This window comes from Cydia amplana, chromosome 2 (genome assembly GCF_948474715.1).
Source record: "Cydia amplana chromosome 2, ilCydAmpl1.1, whole genome shotgun sequence".
Classification (NCBI taxonomy): domain Eukaryota; kingdom Metazoa; phylum Arthropoda; class Insecta; order Lepidoptera; family Tortricidae; genus Cydia; species Cydia amplana.
Genome location: NC_086070.1, coordinates 14,937,277 through 14,965,067, shown reverse-complemented (window position 1 = coordinate 14,965,067; position 27,791 = coordinate 14,937,277). Strand labels below are relative to the sequence as shown.

The 27,791-nt window shown below is 36.1% G+C and overlaps 1 protein-coding gene and 1 long non-coding RNA gene across 2 annotated transcripts in view; one reads left to right on the top strand and one right to left on the bottom strand.

Moving 5' to 3' along the window:
• LOC134658847 (uncharacterized) overlaps window positions 1-27,791 on the top strand; it is a 367,332-nt gene that overhangs the window by 236,923 nt on the left and 102,618 nt on the right. The gene's annotated exons all lie outside the window — the stretch shown is intronic.
• Window positions 5,847-27,357, bottom strand: LOC134655378 (uncharacterized). The gene is made up of 8 exons (XM_063510837.1): window positions 26,594-27,357; window positions 26,145-26,169; window positions 22,356-23,419; window positions 14,157-14,283; window positions 10,586-10,695; window positions 7,385-7,543; window positions 6,522-6,639; window positions 5,847-6,053 (listed from the first exon to the last, which is right to left on the bottom strand). The coding sequence occupies exons 1-8, from the start codon at window positions 27,140-27,142 to the stop codon at window positions 5,860-5,862; spliced, it is 2,346 nt and encodes a 781-aa protein (XP_063366907.1). The 5' UTR covers window positions 27,143-27,357; the 3' UTR covers window positions 5,847-5,859.

The following is a 27,791-nucleotide window of genomic DNA, read 5'->3' as shown; positions in this document are numbered from 1 at the left end:
TTTTTCTGGTACGAGTACCTATAGTTTACCTCTGGTTATGGATCTCATCTCATATCAATACAACCCTATAGATGCTTACAGAATGATGTAACATTATCGATCCTTAATCTGGCTAATCCTTGTCGAGGAATTATATAGGCTTTACGTAATGACCCGGTCAATTGTGGCTTATGTTAAAGGTGATGTGGTGCTGTTATACTATGTAACACTAATCAACAATCATACTAAATACTGAAACTTGTAACAGGACAGCGTTTACATGTTTAGTACCCAAAGGGTGACAAACGCAATCCTATTACTACGCTTCTGTAGTCAGTATATCTGTCAGCAGGCTCTCAAGAACTGCAATAAGCAGACAGTTGGAATGTACACGAAATGTTTACTACAACAACAAAATAATGACAGCCTAGCTTATTGTAATACCTTCAGACTCACAGCGCAGGCTTCATTATCTTATAAATAGAAAGCTCATCTACCTCAGCAATTATAATAAAAATTAAATTAAATGAGAAAGTAAGAGGGGCTCGATATAACTTACATTTTTATGGTTTTTTTTTATCTAGTCACAGTTATACAACCATGTAAAGCGTGATTTGGACTCAAAAGAAAAAAAACATTATTATAAATAGTGTGTGATGACATGTAAACTTCGAGGCCCGAGTCTGACTCGGACTTAGCTCAGAATGTCAGATACTACTCACTTACTGTAATTGTCTCCAAACACCACAAACATAACTGTAGTAAAATATTATTTTGATTTATTAACTGTTTTGTCATAAGAGAATCTTTCTTGTTACTGTAGCGCAGCAGTTTGATGACTGATGTGAAGTCTAGATTAACAATAATTGTAATTAAGAAAAACTCTCATTAAGAAGGTTATTGTTAAGTCTGTGATGTGGGAAGTGACACTCTAAGAAGTTATGACGTAGCAAATAGGTAATACCTAGGTAATTTACGCTTGTTCAATATCTAGTTTCGTATATATAACTCAAGATAGGTTATAGGCGTTCCAAAATTGAAGCACAAATTGGACAAGTTGCCTTTAGTCGCAGCTGGACAAGCGCACACCGAAATAGGAAGAGACGAGCTTATGTTTAACAACGAGTGTGACAAAGATGGATGGAATGAGAAAATTAATCAAAAATAACAGATTTCTTAGTAGGCACAGAAATAAATATGGAAGTATTTTTTGTGTTCCTCAAGTATGAGTATAACCTATCTATGGTTATATATATAATATCATTATTGCCCGTAAGTTTAATTAAAGATTCCTTTTTTTTTTTCAACACGATACCAACAAGAGGTAAAGGTTAAAAAAGCTTGTGTTTACTTAATCTTTAATTTTATTTCATTTCATTATTTTAAAAATGTTATTAATGGGATTTACAAATCCGCATAATTATTTATTAACCAATTAAACAACATTTCTACTTTAAGTAGGTTTATAATAGCTCATTGAGTTTAGTAAGTACCCGTTCCATGAAAGCACTATGTAAAATAAAATCATAATTATGTCAGTAGTTTTATAAAACTCCCTGCCCTTGTCATTTTATCACTTTAGTCAACTGTCACTCCTAAAACATGTAAGGCATCACTTAAATTAGAATCACCATTTGTTTCAGTAGTTGTTTCATAAACGTTCAGGTCAGAATTTATTGTTGTATCACTTTTATAATCATCGTGTTCATAATCTTCTATATTAACTCTTGATTTAGGATTGTGCACATTTAAAATGTCACTTAGAGCTCCAACCATTTCAACAACATCATTGTTCGGCTCAATAACGTCACTGTCATTTCTGAATTCCGCAACCAGGCGCTCTTTCATGAAAAAATTATGTCCGAAATTTTCATATATTGTCTGATGATTTTCTATATCTCCTTCACAGCACCGATGGAAAAAAAGGTTTACAACTGGTCTTCCATGGATGGAGCTCAAAACTATGTACAGTATAATGAGTACAAGTACGCAGAAGGTCAGGAATCTCCACCACATTTTTCCACCATTGTGTACGACTGATCTGCGCAAGAGTCGATGACTAATGACGTCAGGAGGAAAACATTGCATTGAACATTTTTATTCCATCGACGCGTTCATCGTTCGATTGTTTGCTTCCTGCTTAGTGATGTGCGACTTTTAATCGTGACTTGAAATGCAATTTCTTAATTGAATTATAATTCAACTATTTTTTTAATGCTACAATAGCTGTAAACTACTATACGGCCCGCGTGATAAAAACACAAGGCGGATCGGTGATTACTTGGTCCTTTCCATAGAAAACAAAGCGCCGGAAGCTCCGGCCCAGTCCCGGCCCGGTCTAGCGTGAGTATTAGATTAAGTTCGACACGCTCTTACAAATAGTCAAATTAAATTTGTTTATTTTCATCAATTTACTATCTATTTCAGCTGTAACATAGACAAACGCATCAAAAGGGGCCTTTGATGTGTTACCTATTTATAATGATTGGTAAATAAATTTCTATTTTTTTTCTCTCACAAATGACAATCAAAGATATAGCCAATATAGATATGTTGTAAGATATATATTATGCAAAATAATGAAACATAAGTTCTTAAAAAAGTTGATGACATTAAAACTGATTAGTTACCTAATTACTCGTATTCGTTCCCTGCCTGATTGACTTTATAAGTAAAATCCATATGATACTGCATTAATTATGTTTGACAACAAAAGCTTTATGCTTTATTTAATAAAAAATATAGGATTGAATAAAGTAACCACATTATATTGTCTCAGCAAAGATAAGTTTAGGTGTAGGTATCATCCGTAGTGGGTGGGTGACTTGCTCACCCGATAGTATGTTCGTCTTAATGTACTAACTATAACTACGCTATTATAAACCATCCCTACTAGCCGCATGTCAGTCGCGCTGCAAACGCGCGTCTGGTTTGCGATTAATTGAAATACCGTCCGCCATCAATTTGTATGCTGATGCCGCCTGTTTGCCTGCCTCCACGCATATTAAGAACCTGATGTATAGTATATGGAAGAGCTATATTTCCATAATATTGTCGACAGATGGAGTGTTCGTACATACCATGTGAAGCCATTTCAAGTGCGACGTGACGTCGCACTCGTGTCACCGTATTCGAACCGCCCTGGCAGTTCTCAAGGTCAAATTGGTTTGTGTACACCTCCCGTTTAAAAATCAAAAACACAGGAAAGATGGTTGTTTGTGCAGTGAATGGGTGTCACAACGCATCATATTATAAAAACAAACAGACTGACATACATTTCACGCGTAGGTAAGTATCGAGTTTAATGTGATATGATATTTTTACGTAGGTAATCGTAAATACAAAAATCCTAAGTTTCTTCAGCCGCCATTTCTTATAAATGTTGCCAGTATAGTGATTTTTTTTCCTCAAAATGAGACATGACGTTTACATTCTAAAATAAATACGCTTAATTGAAGTTCCTTGTATAATTGCATAAAAATATATATTTTTAAGTATTTCATTATTTTATTCCAATTTATGTATTTTTTTTATTATTTTATGCACATTTTAAATAAAAATAGTCAAAATGTATTTCACAAAGTACAGAAATACAAAAAATCCTTAAAAGGAACATAAAAAGCTTTTGCTACAAAATCAAATCTACACACATACATATTATTAATAACCAAGTGTTAAGGATGTGGTTAAAATACCCCACTTTGAGAGAAATATCTATATACTGGCAACACGTTTTTGTATATATGTGTGTGTTGCTGAGCGTAAAACACGAGCCTCGCACACACACATCGATCGAGTTTCGGCTTCACTTTTGACAGGTCAGCCGTATGGGGACTATCTGTCTATGCGTTATTCGTTTAAGATTGTCGATGTCTTTATTACACCTAACGTGACGACTGCTGCTAGTTTTATATATTTCCACCTTGTCGTTATCAGCCGTCACCTTTATGAACTACAACTTCGTCACTAATAAATTTTTAGCTAGGTCCCTAGATAGTAATCTGATTGACACCTTTTGGAATAGGTACATATTTTTTTTCTTAAACAATGAAAAAGTTTTTACTGAAGAAGTTTATTCAGGAAATAAAATGTACAAAATCGTTTCGCACTGGCATTATTTATTAGTTTAAAGCTTACATTGTAATTTAAAAATTGATCATAGCAGGCATTAAGCGAAATGCTTTCCTTTATATTTTACCTACATTTACCTTATTCATCTTATCTTAAGGGGTTGGCCTTAAGATAAGGTGAATAAGAAAGATAACATAGAAATTCGGAAAAATATAAAAAATCTTGATTAAATCCATGTTCAAAACTGTGTGTATTAAACATATTACCAAAACACGTATAAATTAAGTACTTACTACAAGAATGAAAATACTACTCAGGTTATCCAATTTTAGCAGTACGTCCTATGCAATCAACTGACCATTATGAATCGGGACTACTACGAGTATTCTTATTACGGTTATTATTTTGTTAATAAAAACACTATATTAATTAATAATACGTAATAGTACCTATGGACAATCATACATAGGATCCAAAAAAATCTCTCTTGTCATTCCTGGTTGATTTAATTTTTATACAAACGCTAATTATATGTCCACCCATTAGTTAACTGAATATAGAAGTTGGTATGAGGACGCAGCTTATTGTTTATTAAATTATTACTAACAAAAATTACAAACTACACCAATTGTTCCAAGTTCCACCAGTATTTTTATAACAGTCTGACGTATTTTTATAACAGTCAGCCCGCTTGGATTGTCAACAAAAATAACTAATATTCTGTTGGCTTTTTTTGAACAAATGAAAATGTTTTATTAAATTTTCTTTGTTTACTACAAAGCACTACGCTTTTAAGTTTTAATAGATAAAAATTAAATCGTCAGTTTTTTTTTACATTTCTGTTTTAACAGTTTCATTCATATTATATGTATTCATAATCAAACATACCTAAAGGTAATCTGCCACACGCTTCATAAAAATACAAACGTAATCCACACAAGCATCGTCATAACTTTATTCTAAAAAATTAACTCTAAAACAAACCATATTTTCTGCAACAAGCTTCGTCGAAAGCATCTCTAAACTAATGCTCATCCACCCTGCTCCAAGCCGGGCCCAAAAGTTCCCATTATGCTTGCCGCATTCCCACGCTGTATGGTGATGGAAGCTCGTTGGACCAGCCAAGATCCAGAGCGGGGATCATTACCCCTCTCCCGTTATCACCTGCCCCAGTTCCCAAAAAGCTCCGGAGTGTCATTACCCCTGGGTCCAGCAGTCTCCACAGCGAGCGGTACGAAATCGTACGTCACCTCCAAGGTGGAGTACTTGGTGTGTGTACTTGCAGCCGTTTCCGCTGAGTGTGTCTCAAATTAGATGCAGCATATGTACTTTGCACATGTTACATCCCATAAGAGACAATGCCCTTTCCGTTAAGAAACCATCGTCAAGCCGTCCGGCCTCTTGCCATCCGTACGTGACAAACCAGGTGGCTCCGGAAGACATGGGACATTGGCCGATACCATGCACGTAGGTATCCTACATTGTCGTTAATGGAATGGTGCCTCGGGAAACGTCCAGAACAGTAGCAACCCAGGCCGTGATGCCCATTTTATTCTACCATGAGACAGCGCATATAAAACGGTGCGCCTATATACCTTACCCCCTGACCTCAAGGCCACTGCTATTGTCAGAGTAATTCTCAAGCGATGTACATTACAGCGTAATTACTATACCTACCGATTTGATTAATCTGATGACAATAAGAAGCGTGTTGCAAAGGTTTTTATTTATGTTATTATTGAATATTGATTCATATCTAAGTAAAAATCTTTTAATAAAACAACATTTACTCGTAATAACATTTTCAATTTATTTGCTAGACGTTTTCTGTACACTTTCCTTAATCCAGTCAAGATAGTTCTCTATTTTAGTAAAGGTAAGATGTTTATTGAAGCAGACGCCCGTGTTCGTGGGGCTGCCACTGGCGATTCCCTTCAGCCTCCATTGATCATCCTCCTGGCGTTCTATAAGCAAGCCCCCATAGCTCGGGCATGTGGTTTCATCTGGAATAAATAAAAACATTTAACACAATTATAATTTATGATTTAAAATGACCAGCCTATTAACTTATTAACTTTTTTTTTACTTAATAAATATACTACATAGGTACAATCAGCTGCAGAGAAAAGGTACCCCCTTGCATATATATGTTGTTTGTATGTAGATTATAATTATAGGTAATTTTTGGAGTTTCAAAGTGAAATGGGACCGTTAGTTTCGCTATCTCTGTCCTTCTATAAATGTCTAGAAAACTGCAATTGAACATGAGTGTTTACATATATGTACATATAAATCACCCTGACAAATTCGTAAGTAGTACGTAGTAGTATGTTTTTCCCTTATGGGGAATGTAGTTAGTTGGTGTAGATAATGTGAGGCGACAATAGTAAAAAACCCGTTTTATTTAATCTTATTATAAATAATTCATTTACAAGTCGTCGATGTCTGCCTGTTAAATCAGAATAACTTACTATCACCCAGAGTTGCACAAAACAGTTTCTTGCAGTTGACGTCCATCCTAATTTTTTCCGTAGGCTCTAATCCCAAGTATAGCGGCTGCAAAGGGCCACTTGCATGCCAGCCTGTGGTCTGTAAAAAAAGTCAAAGTTTGTTACCTACACATGACCTACCTACCCTGTCCAGACATTGATTAGTGTTTAGTGCGAGTAAATACGTTTGATACTTGCGTCTATTTAGTACAACTTTGTCAAACTCATGGCGACAGCTTTTTATTAATTTTAAACGTCATATACAGTCAGATATTTGCTTGAATGCAATAATATCTGCTAGAATGAATTTAACTTCATCTTTAAAACATTTATGCACCTATGTATATGATGTTTTGATTTATTTCGACGTGAACAATTATATATGGAGGAGACAGTAAGAGTTACATAAATATCTTGAGGGATCTTCAGTCTTCAGTATAATTTTGAGTACAGGATTCCTGCTCCGTCTTCGCATTCAAACGTTTTGATGCGTCGTCTCGTACCTCTGACTCCTATGTATATTGTTTTAATAATTGTTTCGAAAGTCAATAACAATCCGTACTCCGTTCTCTCTCCCGTCCGTGCCTCCAACTTACATTGCAAACATAATAAACAGCGCCATTCAGAGACAACAACACAGAAAATCGGCATTGTACAGAAGTTATACTCGTGAACCTTGATCAATCTACTGAGAGAAACAAAATATTCGACCAATTATATTCTATTTTGTTTCATCTACAAAATTTTGTCGGATGCCACAATTTTCTGACCGACGTGCAAGTGAAGCGTGTGGCCATTTTTAATAATAACGACATATAGTTATATTATGTATTATAAAAACTCACGGCTGCTGCAAGCGGGGCCGATTTATCATCTAGCCCCAAAGGAGCAGGCTGTATGTCAACGTTGAACACCACGGGCTCGGCCAGCACGGCGATCGCCAAGTCGTTATCTACCATTTCTCCGGTTGAAACGAAGTTATCGTGGATCTTGATGGATTTTACCTGAAAATCAAACTTACATGCTAAATACATTTCGAAGCTAATTTAAATAGCTATATTTAATATTAACATTGACTACTCTTCTAATAATAAAGTGAATTAAGTGTCATATAATGCCTAAAGCAGAAAAAACTTCACATTGGTGGGTACACCTTTTAATTTCTTCGCGGATATATTATGCAGGTTTCCTCACGGTGTTTTCCTTCACCGAAAAGCGACTGGTAGATATCAAATGATATTTCGTACATATGTAAGTTCACAAAAACTCATTGGCACGAGCCAGATTTCGAACTGCGACCTCTGGATTTATTAAAATTAACACGTCACGTCCTTACCGCTAGGCCACCAGCGCTTTTTTTACGCAAGAAAATGTGAACCAAAGCCCCCATAGAGTCCATACCTTTCAGTCCCCGAAGCTTTATATTACTTATTGGCTTCGGGTATTGTGGGCCTTCTTCACTTTTTTGTTTTATATTACCTAACATCTATTTAAGTTTTAAATTTACTAGCGTTTCCGGCGAACTTCGTACCGCCAGTTCAATGAATGTCATAATTTCCGAAATCCACATGCTCTGTAACCTAGAAAACGACATGACGATTTTGCGAAAAAGTACATGTCAGCCATCTTGGATTACAAAATAGTCATCATTTTCAAAATCCGTACCACCAAGAACCTAGAAAATTAGACCCATGGTCAGTTTTACACAAGAGTACCTACATGTCCGCCATCTTCAATTCAAAAATAGTCATAATTTTCGAATTTTCTTTGTTTTGAGATTTTGCCGATACCTACCTATTCCAATAGCTGTTTTTCTGCTAATCGCGGCAGAGACGATGGCCGTCCTTCAATTCTTGAATTATGTACAGTCAGCTACAGAGAGAGAGGTGACCCTCCCCTGCATACAAAGTCTATGCAGGGGGGGGAGGTCACCTGTGTCTGCAGCTGACTGTACCTAGTGACAATTGAGTAGGTGCATGGATACTTATGTTTATAGCATGAACAGGGTACACATGCTTGCACTTGATTGTACAAAATAGTAGGTATTTTATGCAACCGTTGTTTAAGAGAGGTCAAAAAAGGCGAGTGGCGTGAGTAACAATTTGAGTCAAAGCCGAAAATTGTTAATAAAGACCCTACGAGTATTTTTTAATCAATTAAACAACGTTGCATATGTCGGAGGCAGATCGTAAAATCGGCCATATCGAGATATTCCTAGGCATACCATGAAACGCCGCCATTTCAAGATCTGACTAGCGACTACCAGCCATATCGTTCAAACATCAACGTTTGACGATTTGCCTAGCGACGTTTAGGCATATCAAATAAGTAGGGTGTGATATTCCTAGGCATATCATGAAACGCCGGCATTTCATGATCTGCCTAGCGACGACCAGCCATATCGTGCAAACCTCAAGGGGCGATATTCCTAGGCAGATCATGAAACGCCGGCATTTCATGATCTGCCTAGCGACGAACAGCCATATCGTGCAAACCTCAAGGGGTGATATTCCTAGGCAGATCATGAAACGCCGGCATTTCATGATCTGCCTAGCGCGACCACCAGCCATATCGTGCAAACCTCAAGGGGTGATATTCCTAGGCAGATCATGAAACGCCGGCATTTCATGATCTGCCTAGCGATCACCAGCCATATCGTGCAAACATCAAGGGGTGATATTCAGAGGCAGATCATGAAACGCCGGCATTTCATGATCTGCCTAGCGACGACCAGCCATATCGTGCAAACCTCAAGGGGTGATATTCCTAGGCAGATCATGAGACGCCGGCATTTCATGATCTGCCTAGCGACGACCAGCCATATCGTGCAAACCTCAAGGGGTGATATTCCTAGGCAGATCATGAAACGCCGGCATTTCATGATCTGCCTAGCGATCACCAGCCATATCGTGCAAACATCAAGGGGTGATATTCCTAGGCAGATCATGAAACGCCGGCATTTCATGATCTGCCTAGCGACCACCAGCCATATCGTGCAAACCTCAAGGGGTGATATTCCTAGGCAGATCATAAAACGCCGGCATTTCATGATCTGCCTAGCGACCACCAGCCATATCGAGCAAACCTCAAGGCTCAAAAGGAACGTAATATTAAAAGGAACGATCTGGCAACACTGGACTCGGACGCAGCGCCATATAGAATGCAGCGCCACCAGTGGCAAAAAATGCAATTATTTTACGATGCGATCGGTATGAATGAAACTAGGAATTCGAGAATACATTGCTCCCATCGATCTGCCGAATGTTTTATAAGACAGATCGTGATATGCCTGAGTTAATTTTAGTCAGATCATGAAATGGCGGCGTTACATGATATGCCTAGGAATATCTCATCAATTATTTTACGATGCGCCCGGTATGAAGCTAGGAATATCAACGAATACATTGGTCTGACCGATCTGCCGCCTCTTTTATAAGGCAGATCGTGATACGCCTGGGTTAATCTTAGTCAGATCATGAAATGGCGGCGTTTCATGATATGCCTAGGAATATCTCGATATGGCCGATTTTACGATCTGCCGCCGACACATACAATACTTTTTTTACGACCAAGCACTTTGAAATAAAATAGTAAATTTTATTAATATTTTTCATTCAAGAAGTCAAAAATGGAGGGTACGGTCGGAAAAAGAATGAATGAAAGTAAAAAAACATGTCTATTGTTCACTTATTTGTTAGAGATGACATTTAAAATAAGGTTGGCAACAATAATATTTTTTAAGTGGTCATTACACGAAGTATCGAAAAAGTGCCAAAAAGATACTGCATGTATGCACAAATGCTTTTTTGGGGAATAGGCTAAAGACTTGTCTTAACAACTCTATAAGGTAGGGTTTTAAAGGTGTGTGCACGACTAGGGTTTGCACGACGGATCCGAAATGTATGGGAAGATCCGCGGATCCGGATCCAGATCCGGATAATTTCATACATTCCGGATCCGGATTGCAAACCCTATGCACGACCCTTTAAATGACAAATAAAAGTACGGGAATAGAAAAAATACATTCAAAAGTAATAGGTACCTACCCTTAAAACGATTTCATTAGCTCCCGTAGACTGCAAGGATCTCTTGCCCATGATAATTAGAATGTTGTCCGCATCCACTGTCACATTAGATTTGGTGACACATCGGGCAGCTGAAAAGAGAATAAAAAAACGTATTTACATTTAATTGATTTTAGTCGCTAATTAGTACAGGAATATCCATCTGCATTCGTACCTACTCATATCCCCTATCCGTCATTTACCTTCAAATTCGAATAAAAATGTAATGTCATTAGGTACTTGGAAGCTACCAATTTGTAGAATTTATAAGCGAGAAAATGTTTGGGACGTGGATAAAGAATACTTTCTCCAAACGCGCATCAAAAAATATGGAGATGACATATGTGACACAAAAAGTGCCGCTTATAGTGCCGCTTAAAGTGCCGCTTAATTTCTTATAAACACTCACACGCAGCGCCTGGCGTAACAGGGCGGCAAAATTCTAATTTTATCCCATTTCCATAATCAGTCTCATGGGCCATTCGTAACTTCCTCTCGCTTTAGATACTATATGTATGTGTGCCAGTATCTGTGTGTACAAGGTCACTTAATTTTGACTTCCGAGCGCTTGAATTTAAAGACAAAGTGGCGAACTTATTCGCATACTTACGAATATTTTTTGATATTATTTTAGCTTAAATGAATTTAATAAATAATTATGTACCTATTTTTAGATTACTGGAAAGGTTCAGCATGTGGTTTTACGCAGAGCATCTGTAAATACTAGTAATTAACATTTTGTATTTTGAATATGAAATACTCGTTTCACTGAAATTAGTATAATGCGTAGAAAAAATACGTATAAATATTTTTTGAGTTTATTTTCGTAGTAAAATGTATACGCTTGCTATCAAAAAAACGAGCGTTTTAGTTATAAAGGTCGTGAAATTCGTTAACCAATCATAACTATAGGTATGAAATTAATGAGTTCGAATAAACACATAGTAATATTTATAAGTAAATTCAATAATTAATATTACAGATTTTCACGATGCATTGTCCGCATCATAAACATATATGCGCTCACGAGCTGATTGCAGCGACTGGTAAACATTAAAATGCACTTCACCTAATGAGATCAGAGAATATTCTGATGGAGTGAGAACTTTAGATATTGTGGCTTTTATGCTTTTCAGTACCTAACATGGATAATAGGTGTAATATCTGTGTGACCGAGCTTCGCTCGGAAAACATATGAAAACTCGAAAATGCGCGTTTTCCCAGAGATAAGACCTAGCTAGATCGGTTTTTCGCCCCAGAAAACCCCCATATAGCAAATTTCATCGAAATCGGTAGAGCCGTTTTCGAAATCCCCGAAATATATATATATATATAAATAAATAAATAAATGAACAAGAATTGCTCGTTTAAAGGTATTTAATAATTAATAATAGGTACAGAAATTTACAAACTTATAACTAGGTAAATATAAAAATTAAGGGTATTGTATGTTATTAGGCCATAGGTACCCGGCTAAATGTACCTAGCACGCTGCTGGCGTTTCCTCTTTGCACCGCTAGCGAAATACGCTGGATTAAAAATGCGCCGGACCTGGGTTCGCCGCTTTTCTCTTTACAAGGATAATTAAGCCTAACCAATATAGACTTTGCTCAGTGAAGCTAGCTAGCTACCACCCGTATTAATAAACCAAGTTCTTAGTATTTATATAAGTATAAAAAAATATTAATCAAAACTATGTTAAAAACTACTAACGTTCAGTCAACACGGTAGCCGTTAATAATATTCACTTGCTTGATATTAAATAGCTTCGTAGAACGCGCGTGGTAATCGGAGTCGGCCCTAGTAGGCGCCTTCTAGTTACGATTCTGATATATTCAGTTTCAGCTACTAGTTCCTAGAAACTTCTCAATACCGATGAAAAGCAAATAATAATATGTACATTTATACATATACAACAGCTCGCGTAATAACTTCTTTATTCAAATTTAAAATTGCATTATTATTCACCACATTCGACTATTCCGACCTAAAAACCTCATTAAAATAAAATACAGATTTTCATTCAACCGCAAACCGCATGCGACAGACAACTTTTTCACATGTCAAGCGTCATATATTAGTTCCAAAAAATTCTAACCAACTTTTTACCACCGTCTTTACCCTTAAATGCCGCCCTTTAAACATCGAGGCACGAGAATTACACCCTCATTTTTCCAAGCAATCGGTACTTAATTTAGCAAGAAAGAAATACCCCTCTTTTTATACTTTTTTTTCTTATTAATATATCACCTGAATATTTCACCTGATTTTATCATCATATAAAAATATGTTATTATTATGTTTGAACCATTTACACATAGCAGTGCGCGTAGAGACGCACTGCTATTCGCATTAGTATTAATACCTACTGTTAACTTTGTGTAACTTTCCTTTCCAATAAAACAATTTTCTTAAAGTCATGATAAATTACTACAGAGTACATTACTACAGAGGCCGTGAAGCCAGGGTTGCTGGCCGAATACATATATGTAGATAGAATAGTTATGAGGCCGACAACCACTTTTCACGCCGATGTATGTATATATTGCTTTTTACAAACATGCAATAAAATAATTGAATAAAACTCCACAAAATCCGTTTTATTTTTAGAAAAACTAAAAGTAAACTAGACAGCCTAACTCGTAAATATTAATATATCATATCAAATGGTGATGCCTGGAATACTGAAATTTACTGCAGGAATGCAGTCAGTAGCAATGCTGCACAGCAGCGTTGTGCTGCAGCATCAATCACGTTGAACACGGAATAGTTTGCACTAAGTATATTGGTCCAATTGTATCTGGTAAAAAATATCTAAATATCACGATAGTTACTTTCGTAAAATGTTCAATATTTCCTTGTAATACAGGGTGGCTTTGTTAAATCTACTAGTAGGTAGGTAGTCGTCGTAAGACGAACAAAGTTGTAGTCAGTAGTCATTAATACTATTGAGGGGTAATATTTTAATTACGTAGCAGCTCGTACTAACAGCGCCATAAACATAAACCGTAGTAAAACGTGTTTTACGCTCCATAAAATGAGTAAAACACAAAACTTAATTATTCCCTCGATCAATCAAATCCTCAGCTACCGTCCATTTTACGCCTTGCTTTAATTTTATTACATGTTCTCTTGTAAAAAACCTATAAAATTAATTAACTTGAGCTCTCACACTTCTCCCTGGGGAGTATCTAAAGTTACTCCACGAGGCGTATTGTTTAAGTTGGCTCTACTTACCAACCTACATTACTAAATATTTAATTGTTTGCAGTTTGATTACCCAAAACCCCTAACAGTTGAAGCGGCTATTTGTTGTTATTTTTACAGTGTAGTTAACGAAATCAAAAATATGGTAACTCTTAAGTAGGTATGTGAAATAATTCACAATAGCAACTTTTGAAATGAAGTATTTCCATACTTTTCATAACGCTGACATTTTATAAGTAAACCTTAGTAACTAAATAGTATTACTGTCAAGGAGCATATAAAAACGTGTTTCTCTTATTTAATATGTTAAGTAGAATTTAGTATTTCCATATTTTATCTAACTTACCAGTAAGAACAACCCGTTCGGAGAGTAGAATGCCATCGCAAATGTATTCAAATTGTTTATTGTCTCGGTTCATTATAAACACAGTAGCTATCCATGGATACACAGAGTCTATTTTATCTGCTGGTTTCTGAAAATAATATAGACCACTTTAATTACAAGATTAAATTATTAATTTAATAAGGAAGTTACCTTCCTTCTTATGTTGATGCAAGTGCGTAAGTGGTTTTTCACGACCATTAAATTAATGCGAGTGAAAAATTAGGGACAAATACAATTAGTGCAAATGACACTTCTGCAAGTAGGTAATGCAAATGATATTAAATAATCGGGGCTCGAGTCGGATTATGAACTAGACATCTATTAGATATCTACTAGCACAAAGCAGAGCTTTGTAAGGGCTCGCGGAGTTTTTCTACCTAAACGTACCGGACCGCGACTTTGATCCAGTTTGAGTCTTGTTCCATGTTCGATCGATAAGTGAGAGCAAATAGAAATATACTTACCTACTATTTGGACCCCGGGCGCTGTCCGGTACGCCTGTCTGTTACAACTTTTACTTTGTCCATTAGAAACCTGTCATCATCTTCCTCGCGTTGTCCCGGCATTTTGCCACGGCTCATGGGAGCCTGGGGTCCGCTTGGCAACTAATCCCAGTAATTGGCGTGGGCACTAGTTTTACGAAAGCGACTGCCATCTGACCTTCCAACCCAGAGGGTAAACTAGGCCCGCATTGGGATTAGTCCGGTTTCCTCACGATGTTTTCCTTCACCGAAAAGCGACTGGTAAATATCAAATGATATTTCGTACATAAGTTCCGAAAAACTCATTGGTACGAGCCGGGGTTCGAACCAGCGACCTCCGGATTGCAAGTCGCACGCTCTTACCGCTAGGCCACCAGCGCTTCCGCGCTTCTAATTGTCCATTAGAAACATGTGCAGACGACAAAATCAAATTGCCAATATCATCCACACGTAATATACAATTTCATTAGCGCTTACTACATCGTACACGGTCGCCCAGTACTTTTTGCAAGGAAGCCTTCCTACATAATGTTGGTCAGCGAGCCAATGTCCTTGAATTTATTTATGCGTCCACACCACACAATTGAGCGTAAAACTATCCCGTCTGGACACCTACTGGCGGTAATCATGCTGCTCCGCAGATAAACTTACGTATAATTTGCTCTCTTACGTGCTCATCAAGACGAGTGAGATGTCCAAAACAGCGTGTACCTATGTTGCAACAAACGTGAGTTCCACTAAATACTGCCAGGGTTCAGCTACAGCTCTATCGTGAGTATCGAAACAGCTCTATCGTGAGAGATTGTGCCTATATTGTATAAAACCCGAGCTCCACTAGGTACTGCCAGAGTTCAGCATCAGCTACCTTGGGTACTACCCTACCAAGTGATCATCATGACGAGTCGGATGTCCAAAACAGCGTGTGCCTATGTTGCACCAAACTCGAGCTGCACTAGGTACTGCCAGGGTGAACCCTGAAGCATCAGCTCTATCTTGGGTACTACTCTCCTAAGTGCTCATCAAGACGAGTGAGATAACCAAAACATCGTGTGCCTATATTGCGACAAACCTGAGTTCCACTAAATACTGCCCGGTTCAGCTACAGCTCTATTATGGGTATCTCCCAAGTGCTCAAAAAAACAAGTCGGATGACCAAAACAGCGTTTGCCTATGTTGCACCAAACCTGAGTTCCAATAGGTACTGCCAGGGTTCAGCATCAGCTCTATCTTGGGTACTGCTCTCCCAAGTGCTCATTCTGACGAGTCGGATGTCTAAAACAGCGTGTATCTATGTTACACCAAACCTGAGTTCTACTAGGTTTAGCATCAGCTCTATCTTGGGTACTACTCTCCTAAGTGCTCATCAAGACGAGTCGGATGACCAAAACAGCGTGTGCATATGTTGTATTAAACCCGAGCTCCACTCGGTACTGCCAGGGTTCAGCATCAGCTATCTTGTGTACTGCTCTACCAAGTGATCATCATGACGAGTCGGATGTCCAACCCAGTGTGTGTATATGTTGCACCGAACTTGAGTTCCGCTAGGTACAGCCAGGGTTCAGCATCAGCTCTATCGTACTGCTCTCCCAAGTGCTCATCAAGACGTGTCGAATTACTAAAACAGCGTGTGCCTATGTTGCACCAAACCTGAGTTCCACTAGGTACTGCCAGGGTTCTGGGTCATTTTGTTGAACTGCACGCCGACGTTGCAATTGGCGTGCAGTCGGCGTGCAGTTTCCATACAAGTTGCAGTCGGGTTGTAGTCCGTCTGTATCGGCCCTAAATCACGGCCTAATATGCTTATCTTTATTTATAATTTTGGCAGTTCCAAGCAATAGTAACACTAAAACTGTTTCTCGAACTGAAAATACCCGATTTAAGTTTGCTAACACAACATGACTGATCAGTTCATCGGCGTCACAAAACATGCGAGTAAATTGACCTCCGCAGTGAATATACAGCAAGATTGAATGTTCCAGTATTCAGAGAAACTTAATTGCTAAATTGGGAATCAAACCGAGCGGTCGAGATGGGTCAGAAAAGTCAGAATCTAAAATTTTAACCCTATTTTGTATTCATCGTTGTTAGCACATAGTACATTAGCACGAATTTTAATTCATAATTTTTCTAACAGATGGCGCTAGTAGTAATACAAAGTGTTTTTCCTTTATTTTATTTTTTTAGGTTTATAAAATGATATTTTTATGTTTGATAACACATCTAGACATGAATTTAAATTACTATGTTAAATTTCAAACCTATAAGTGCGATAGTTTTTCCGTAAAGTGTACCACAAGAATGCATAGTTTGTCGAATAGTGATAGGGCTCGCTTCGCTCGCCCTAATTAGACATCACCAAGATACGACATCGATATTTTTAATACCTAGCCTGTCAAATTTGACATTTACGCGATTCTGGAGATACTCATACAAGTCACATCTAATAGATATCTAATGGAAATCGTTCGTTCATACGATATTTTAACGTACATAAAAGTGACAATGGTTGCCCGAATTGAGCTGCAAAATAGAACTAGTTGAAATCTAAACTATAACGTATCTAGAATGGATCTAGTTACGAGTCGTCTCTTGTGAATATCTTGAAGTTCGAATACGGCAGTCGTAATTTATTGAGAAAGAGACAATGAAAAATAATGGCGCTATACACAAGTTTATACTTGGCATCATGTTGGTATAGGTACCTACTTCTGCTCAAAATTAATTATTGTTTATAGTTTAATGAAATACCTAGTTGAAAGTTTGTTGCCATCTTTTTTATTTATTTAAAATTTTACGTTATTACCCTCGTACATATTTATTTTGTGAACCTTATTTAGAAATCGTGGGAGTCGTGGGACTTTCCATTTCGAGCAGTGATTTTAAGGATTTTAAGATTAAGGAGAGCGCCTGAGACGGAAATTGGAAAACCATGTTGAATAATTAATATTTTAGCTTTAAGAAAAATAAAAAGAACAAGTTTATCCGATGTAATCCTAGGTATTCCGGCGTGAGAAATAAAGATTTTAATAACAAATACTTAGGTAATAACACAGACATATTAAATAATATTCAATATATTAAAACGGGTCACTCGAATTAGCTCGACAAGTTTCGCTCCATAACGTTGAGCTTCCACGAGATCACTACCTGGCGGAGCGACGCAAACCCATAATACAGATAGAGATTTGTTATTTTTTTTACCTCGGCCATTATTCAATTTGTACCTACATTTTGCGTTTGCAGCGCCATCACTGTATATTACTTTGTTTTTTACTACAAAAAACGCATGAGCACGTACTTTTAAGCGATAAGTAGTTTTCAGGTTTAGGATAAATGGGCTAAACGGTCCATTTATTTCGTGCGATTCTGAAGCGGTTGCGGGTGCCGTTGTTCTGAAGGATTAGTTTGCTAACGTGTATTGGGCTCCATACATTCCACGACTCTTCTCTTTCCGCACACAGACTATCAGACAACTAAGGCCCATCAGATAAGTATGTACTTACCTTACAAAAAATATCCATCTATTAAATATATTACGTTAACGGCAACCGTCAAATGTCAAACAACAAACGTAAAGGACGCACTTATACGGCAGAAGGAGAAGGATGTACATAATGCTGGATGTTTGTCTCATGTGTTGCTTGTTGAAGCTCAGTGACGCTGACGCCTTCAATACATTTCTACAATTTTATGTGTCTATTTATAAATCGCGACTGGCTTTAGTCTTTCGAGTGATAAACAAGATTTTTTATAACATAATTTTTTGTATACACGACGATGTAGTTAGACTTTTTTGGTCAATTTATTGTTGTGTCCTAATAAAATATATAGACGTGTTCAAACAATGTGAGGCGTGTGAGTGTGTAACAAAAGTTTTTCCTCTAATTACACGGCCTCGAGTAGTCGTGAGGAGGCCATTACGGACAAACTGATCAGTTCTAAAAGAACACATGCGCCTTGGGGTAACAATGAGACAAGAGGTCTTTTTTAACCAAGGAATTAAGAGACGTGCGCGCATCGTCGATAGATGGATGTGGCAGTTTGGAAATGAATAAGACCAGTTAAGGTTTTGCAAACGATGCCATTCTTGCAAAGGGGCTTTAGTACAACAAGCACTTAGCAATCAACTTTGCTCAAACTTAAATGCCCTTTACGATGCAATATGCAATCGCTTATTTCGTTAAGAGCCCATCAACGTGCACACTAGCGCCACTGCAATTGTGCAATTTAACGAAAGATATTGAAAAAAAGGGCGCCGCTCTTGTATTAAAGTATACCTTTTGAATACTTAAACTAGTTTCGATGTTGCTGGATTCGTCAATCTATAAACTCAATACAAAAACGGCCGTTTTAACTTTGGACGCATAGATTGACGAATCCAACAACATAGAAACTAGTTTGGTATATTCAAAATGTACTTTAATACAAGATACAGTACGTAGCGGCCCCCCCTTTTAAATATATTTCGTTAAATTTAAATAATCACGATTATTTAGCAGTGGCGCTAGTGTGCACGTTGATGGGCTCTTAAGGTATTTTTTACCCGATAATTTGAATTTATCTCACAAGTAAGTATTTATTTATTTAATCCTTATTGCGCAAAAGAAAAACGTTGTAAGTATGTCTTTATTTCGACTGCAAAGATTGTCAATTTTGTTAAATAACACAAACGAAGGTCAGACATTGAAGGAGGGAGGAGAGGTTAAAGTGGCTATTAGCAATTAAGTACGGTAAAAAAATATCAACATCGTCAGTTAATTACAGCCATTATAATCAAAAGACTTTAATTAATTAACAGTGGTTAAAACCAAAATACTATTTGTATAACCTCGTCCTGTCCTGATACCTAGTGAATGTTCTCAATAAAAAACACTTTATTTTATGTGGTTAATGTCGAAGAATTCCTTAACCGAAACAAAAATTACCTTAATTTCTCTAACATTAAGCACAAAAAAGTTCCTTATAAAATGCTTGGCCAGAATACTACAAAGATTTAGATGTACCGGTATAGGTACAATCCCCACAAACTAAATAATAACTTTACAATATTTTTTGTTTTATTATTATAGTATCAGTTGATTTTTATATTAAGTTCGGTGTAAAATAAAAGTTTTAGGCGAGGGATAAAAAAAAATAAACAGAAGTGTTTCAGAGAATTTATATAAAAGGTCCACCCGACGGATTCTTCCGTCGCAAATTTCGCGCGGCGCGCCACATCTTACGTTTCCTTTGCTCTTACTTATTAAGTACTAAGTAGATTCCTATATAATATAATATAATCATTATTCATTTAAATTGTCGCTCACCTAGGGTTCAAAGTTATCAGGAAATGCGTTAGTGCGTCGTTCTAGTAATTTCTAACCATATTCATAAAACTTTACGGGCCTGATTTAGTTAAATTATATTTTATCCCTTTCTTACAAATGCATAAGTCAAAATGACAGATAAGGACAAACGATTATTAGCTAATTGAGGTTTGTAGCGCGTTTAATGAACAAGGGGGAAAATCCTTAAATGCCATATTAAGCGTACATTCTTACTTCCATCCTTCGCCCTCTGTAGAGTGATTGATGAGCGCAATCGCGTGACGATCAGCTATTTATTTGTTACACCTAAACAACTCAATACCTAACACACGCATCTCAGTTGTGATTGTTGTGAACATTTAATAAGCAATCTACAAACTATAGTAGGTATTCTATGACGTAAGTTACGTAAAGATATTATAGATATCGACAAGTTACATATAGCTAGTGACGAGGTGCTTCACATGAAACTTTAGTGCTTGCCAATCACGCTTCACCAATTTTTATTGTTTTTTATGATGCCGCATTTTGTTTATTATCGAACCGAATTCGTGGTTTAACCGTTTTTAAACGTCATATAAAAACAAAAGACATTAATTTCTTGTATGGAGTGGCCCTTAACTTATTATTTTGTTTTAATTTAAGGTTAATCATGGAACTTAAAAACGAAATATAGGTAATTTAATATATTTCTAATAGCATTTCGGTGAAGAAAAACATCGTAAATAAATCGGTGTAGTCCCAATAAGCCATAGTTTCCCTTCTGGGTTGAACGGTCTATCAATTAACAATTAAGTGCGAATGTCAAACAAAGAAAATATGACGTACCTACTTATAAATGATTTCACACCATAGGAAAATTGCATTTCACTCTTGTAAAAATATTTTTCCGTATTTTTGTTGGAGATGATTGATTTGAATTCGCATTGGCTGCCCACAAGGATTTTGGGACATACAGTCTGGCCAAATGACGAATAAAAATTAGAAATTAATTGTAGGTATAAAACTACTTATTAATATTGTAACTATTGTAAGTGAGCGTTTTCCAAAAAAAGTGTACATTTCATTCATGTCTTCAAAATATTGACTTCTTGGGCTCATTTTACTCAGAATCATTTGTACATTCACGCCTCATACATAAAAAAATGTGTCCAAAAATTTCCTTTCCTGATCGTCACATTCTTGTATGAAATTTTTTTTATTTTTATGAACGTGACGCACTGAAAAAAAAAATTTCATACATAATTTTGGGACACATTTTTTCATGTATGAGGCGTGAATGTACAAATGATTCTGAGTAAAATGAGCCTAAGAAGTCAATATTTTGAAGACATGAATGAAATGTACACTTTTTTTGGAAAACGCTCAAGTATAAAAAATCATATGACAAAGATCTGTTAATCTTCAGTGTCTACTTTTATGCCCACAGACTGTGCAGATAATCTGCCAGATTTTACACAGTGCCTAAGTTCAATAAATGCTGTAATTAGTAACTATGTATAATACTGAAATATGAAAATAAATGCATTTATGTAGCGCAACAGACGTGTTTTTATCCTACTACTACTACTGCTATTAAGAGGTCGCAGAAAGAGCAGAGAGAAACACGGGTTATGATAAGTTATGATAGTAACGCCGGAGTGTGTTTAGTGGGTATTTGGGTAGGGCCAATCACTAAGAGGGGGAAGTAGCGCGGTGTTCCACACACCGTGAATAAACGCATTCCCACTCCGGCAAAAAAAATCTTAATACCATCAGCCCATTTCTGAGACAGTGTGTCTCTACACAAATGCGTAGAAAACCATTATTACTTCGCTCCTTTTGCATAAAACATTTCAGTATTCATATTTGAGTAACAAAATACCGAAGAGACTTAAATGTAATGACATTTCCATATTTAAGAGAAGTTGGGAATTTTCCACGAAGACATGTTGACGTGTCTGTACGAAGCCCCATTATTTAACTAAATAATTGTATTGTGATGTAAATTTAAGCTTCATCGTCACAGCCTTTGATTTACTTCAAATTTACTGTGATAAGTACGATAAAATATCTAAGTAAGCAATATTTTATCCCATTTTGCTTAAAGAAATAGCAAAAAGTGCAAAAAACACATGGTTCTAACCAACAATAACACCTAACCTTACATTCATTTTGATTTTAATCCAACACATCAAATTTTATACCTAATTAATTCAAATTTCAATATTAACACACTTAAATACTATATTTGTTGTGTGTCAAATCACAGATGCTACTTATTATATTTGGCATTTCTATTGGGCGATTATGTACTGTCTGTAAACAATATTATTATGACGCAACAAACAAAAACAATAGTTTTCATCATATTCTTAAAAATAAAAGAATACCTGGTCAATCATAATTTTTGTAGCAACTGTAGTTGTAGGTATGTAGACAGCGGGTGTATATTCAACATCTTCATTCGTTGTATCTTTATACATATCAACGTAATCAATATTCAGATAATCTGTCAGGTTATCATGAACCAGCTCATTGATATCAATCTCATTAATATCACGAAAAACATCGTTCGTGTCATCAATATAATTGTCTCTAACGTTAACTGTTTCACTTATCATATTATTCTTATGAGTTGAGACCTGTAGTTCAATATTATTCATTACATTTTTCGCATATATGTCACTGTTATTTTTTTCACTCACTTTTACTGTAACTTTTACAGGTATATCAGTAAAGTTTTCAATGGTAACCTCAACATTTTCTTTTTTTTCTGGAATATCATCAGCATTTAAAGCAACAGAAGTTGTGACTGTCTTCTGCTTGGTTGTATAATTCACATTGTAAATTGTATGTACAAAATTTGATTTATTTATTTTATCTACACTGTTTATATCAGTGTTATTTGTTCCGATCAAATTTGTTCTTGTTATTGAATTTGTTGCTGTGTTTTCAATCATGGGTGCGTTTATTACTGATGAATTATAATTATTACTAATAATCTTATTCTCTTGTTTTAACATGATGTCACGAGTATTATTATGAAAATTTGTATCATTGATGTTCATATCAATCAGATCAGATTTGATGGTATTGGCAATTGGTTCATTTTCATAGGCACTTTCATTTATTTTAAATGTTTGTATATAAATCTTAGTATTTTTTTCAAGTCTCTTTAATAAAGGATTATCTATAATGAGACCAGAAAATGATTGCACTAAAAAACGAGTCAAGTTACTCAATAAATTATTATCGTCTTCAATATTATCGGTTGTAACATTTAAATTGGCCGATATTGCATCGCCTACTTTATTGGTAGCACATTTTAAAACACCATCACAATTATCGCAATCACCAAAATTAAGTAGCACAGCACAGATCACAAGTAGATTTAATTTCACAAACATCTTTATAACGTCTTCTCTCTGTGTCTGTTCGCACGAAAATGTGGGATCTCCAGACAGTAATTGTTAAGGTCAGTTCCTATTAATAAATGGACTCTAATCTAGAAGCTTTAGAGTTTGGATTTTAATTCTAGAAAGCACAATAGCTTTGGTATGGAGTCGCCTTGAAACGCCGCTTGACTTTGACTGACTGTTAGACATCTTGAGATTATAATAGCCGAATTTATAAAACTTATAGTTGAGGATGCAGTTATAAAATTTAATTAAGTATGGTAAAGTACACGAGTATTCAATTGACATTTCAGCTTTTAATAGCACTGACATTCTTACGCACATTTTTAAATAATTTTTTGAAACGATTTTTATTTCTTAGTGAACTTGCTTACTTTTCTTTTTTTTCATACATTGCACCTAATCATCAAAAAAGAACACATTATTTTTTATTTTATTGCGCAGTGTTAAGATTGCAATATGTTTCTAATTAGATTTTACTTGACAGATTCCATAACTTAATTAACATCGCAGTCGTCTCTCGGCCTATTGTTACGAGCATTGTAATTACGTGTGATGCAAACAAACTAGGATGAATAGTTTCTTACGACACTTCAATTGTTATCATTAATAAAAAAAGATTTGAGAAGCTACGCAATATACAAAATCGTATAGAATCGCGGTATGGCTAGTGGCTTCCAAATTGGAGCTCAAAGGTCGAACCGATGAGTTTGGAAATTAGTACTCGTACCCTTAAGAGAGCAAAAAGCGGGTTGGAAGTGGGATAATGTATGCATCACCTGTGAGTTTAAGCATGTGCTTAAAAGATTGCCACAGCACTCTATTTATGCGTTATAATAGTTGTCTCTCAAATAAGTACAATATGTTCAAGCAAGCAAGCAAGCACAGATCGGACGGATTCTTAGTTAGTTAGTTAGTTAGTGTTTCTGGGCATTTTCCGCAAATCGACAACCATTGTGCCTATTTTGCGTGAAACGAGGTAGCGCTACTCTAACCACCCCAGCTCCTCCATGAAACCTAGCAGTGTTTTCAGGTTGCTGACTGCCTCTTTTAGTGTGCTCGGAGTTCCTAGGTATTTGTTCCTGTATGTTGTCCTGTACGGATTCTTGGAAACATTACTCTCTACGATGTGAGAATATGTCTGCAATAGGGATTGCAATCCGGTCCGGCGGATCCGGAAATCCGGCCGGATCCGGTAAATTTTTCAAGCTACCGGATCCGGCAAATTTCACCGGATACGGTCTCGGATCCGGTAAAAGGAATAAAAGCGCCAAAATATAAAATTACAGCTTAAAACACTGCTAAAATTTAAAAGTTCTCGCCAATATTCGAACGTAATTCTATTTTAATGCTCCCCTCCCCGCGTTCCCGCTCGCAAACAGCAACACAACAACTTGTTTGTTAGTTGACGCCAGTCTTCTACCGACGAAATATGTGTCGTCGTTGAGATTCCCGTGCACCGTAAGTAAGTACTAAATTGTTTTATATTTAATTAATTGTGTTGTTACATGATAATATTAACGTACATGTTGTTTCGTTTAATTTAGTACAAATCATTGTAGCCCTGTTATAATAAGTGTTAACTGCATTTAAAATAGAATGAAGAAATATTTATAAGACTTCATTCAGCAGTCAAGTTAAATGTTTTGTCGAATTTAAAGTAAATAGAATTTGTTATTTTGTTATTATTATGCTACTAAATAAAGCGAGGAATTGAAAGCACCTTTTTGTGGGATTTGTGGGGCTATCGATATTTTAAGAGAAAAAGAAGATTTTAATTTGTGAGATTGATTATTGTAATAAGACTTAGTGGTTACGTAATAAAAACATTGATTTTTGAAACCTCAAACTGTCGTTTTTATTAACCCATTAGAAAAATATCCTTAACTGCGCATATAACGCTAAAAAACATAATAAAATACGTGTCTGGACGAAATTTTCATCCGCAATACCAATCCGGCCGGATCCGGCCGGATCCTCGGATTGAGGCCAAAATCCGGCCGGATCCGGCCGGATTTAAAACCAGACCGGATTGCCATCCCTAGTCTGCAACCGTAGGTACTTAAGGGGTTACCTGGGGTTTTCATCGATTTTTGACAAGTTTTGAATCGTATCTCTTATTTTTGCACCACAGATAGAATTATAAGACAAACGGCTATCAGTTCTTCAATCTTTTATCCCCATTTTTGTCGACCGGATTATGAAAGAAATGAATGCTTATTTTTTATGATTTTTTTAAACATTGTCTAAAAAAACACTCTTTTCGTATCTAGTTTGCTTTGAAGGATCTTAGATATACGAAATCTACATAATATTTGGGTTCGTCTTTGACGTCTCGAAAAACGCATCGAGGATTTTAATTTTAAACTAATTAACACAAAAGTTATGGCCAGAAAACCAGTTTTTTTGGCCTAAAATTGTTCAAATTTGATGTTAAATATCTCGAAGACTATGAACTTTGAAGTAAATATGGGATACTATATTGCTTAAAGCCGTTGCTGTTAATATGATAAGCTACAAAAAACATTAGAAAACTAAGGGATTCAGATCGAAGGTCATTGGCGTGGGGGATCCCCTTAAGGGAAATCCTGTCGACAAAAATGGATATAAAAGATTGAAGAACTGATAGCCGTTTGTCTTATAATTCTATCTGTGGTGCAAAAAAAGGAGATACGATTCAAAACTTGCCAAAAATCGATGAAAACCCCAGGTAGCCCCTTAATAAATATTATAAATGCGGAAGTAAATCTTTCTGTCTGATACCTCTTGTGATGTTTGATTTTGACTCCTGAGAAAGGACATAAGATAGTTTTTATCCCGGAAATCAACCCATAAAAGGGTGAAAGAGGGTTCAAAGTGTGTAAAATTAATAAAGAACGAGTATTTTATTGAGTGCGGGACTTGAAACTTGATAGACAGGTATAATGTTAGAATACAAGAAACGTGATTACAACCGGATTCGGCTAAACTGCTGGAATTTGACGGTTGTTAGATATCTAAGCTTTGGTATCTAACAACCGTCAGAGTCCTAAGTTTCTATGGGAGTACAACCCTTCGCGCCTACATTATTTAAAGCCGCCTTTTTCTACTGACGGAAATGCTTTGCCAAACTGTAGCAACTTTGCCCAAAGCTAATAATGAGATCCATGAGTGGGTAATCGATACACTGGCTTATTATTGCATAAGTAAAGTGACATATTTTGTATACTTACATTGTTTAGTGTCCCGGTCGACTTTTCTTCATTTTCTTTGACACAATCGCAGTTTTTCGTAATTATTTCAATATGATTCGGTTCAGTCGTAGTCATTTTGGTTTCATTAACTACATTTTTAACAAAAGATTCAGTAGTTATGTCAAAGTCGAAAACGTAATCGTAATTAGCTTTGACAATTTCAATATTGACCTTCATTTCCTCCACAGGTATTTGTCTTTTTCTTCTTTTGTCATCTGTACCGACATTCATAAAATCATCAAAGTTTAAATCAAAATCATCATCATCTGTTATTACTTCTAAGTAATCACTTCCATCTGTTGTGGAATATAATTCTGTAGTGTAGTCACTTTCGTGAATTATAACCGGATGAAGTTCAGATATAGTTGGGATTCTTTTAATAGTTATATTCGCATTTATATAATTATACACATCAGGCCAATATTTTGCACTATATAAAAATGCAGATATAATAAATAACATCACAAACAATATAAGTAATATGAGCAGCCTTATAATCAACTTTAAAAATTCCAAATTGGGCCTCATTTTTCTTAAACAGATGTAGTTCCTCCAAGATCGAGATTGATACTAAATAATAATGTTTTAACATCTTCTTTTCTATAGGCTATTGATGCTTCCATATTTAGAATGTAATGTCTTAGGACTTTATTCGAATACAATAGGCCATACATGTATGACACATGGCTAGAATGACTACTACTATTGCATTTATACGCGCAGTTAATGTGTGTTTCAAACGTGAGATTTAGGAAGTCATGCATGCGTTTCAGATATTAAGGGACACATTATTACTTGCAAATAAATAACTTGTTTATTTGCATTTTCGCTATATTCAATGTATATAACTTGGTGGCACCCGGCGACTATGTATTGTCAGTTTCCTGAAATACCTCAGCTTTATTTGAGTTAATACAGGTGTGTGTACCCTTTCGTTTGTATTTCTTCTGTTGTGAGGTTTTCTTACTTTTACCCATTCGGTAACCTTTTATTGGTCGAGTCTGTTGTCACAGAGAAATAAACACGATGTACGTGTACGCTCTATATTATTAGGTTTTAAAAAATTACTCAGTCCTCCGGTGGCAGGAGGCTAATTTCGACAATAAAAATAACTCGATTTATAAATAATTGTATTCATTATTTATTTTCCAATAACTAACACAATATTTCTTAGTAT

Coding starts and splice junctions, on each gene's coding strand:
- LOC134655378 (XM_063510837.1), bottom strand. CDS start 27,142: ATGAGGCCCAATTTGGAATTTTTAAAGTTGATTATAAGGCTGCTCATA. Junction 7,544..10,585: donor CTAATGAAATCGTTTTAAGG/GTAGGTACCTAT, acceptor TTTGATTTTCAG/GTAAAATCCATCAAGATCCA. Junction 6,054..6,521: donor TTGTGCAACTCTGGGTGATA/GTAAGTTATTCT, acceptor TATTTATTCCAG/ATGAAACCACATGCCCGAGC.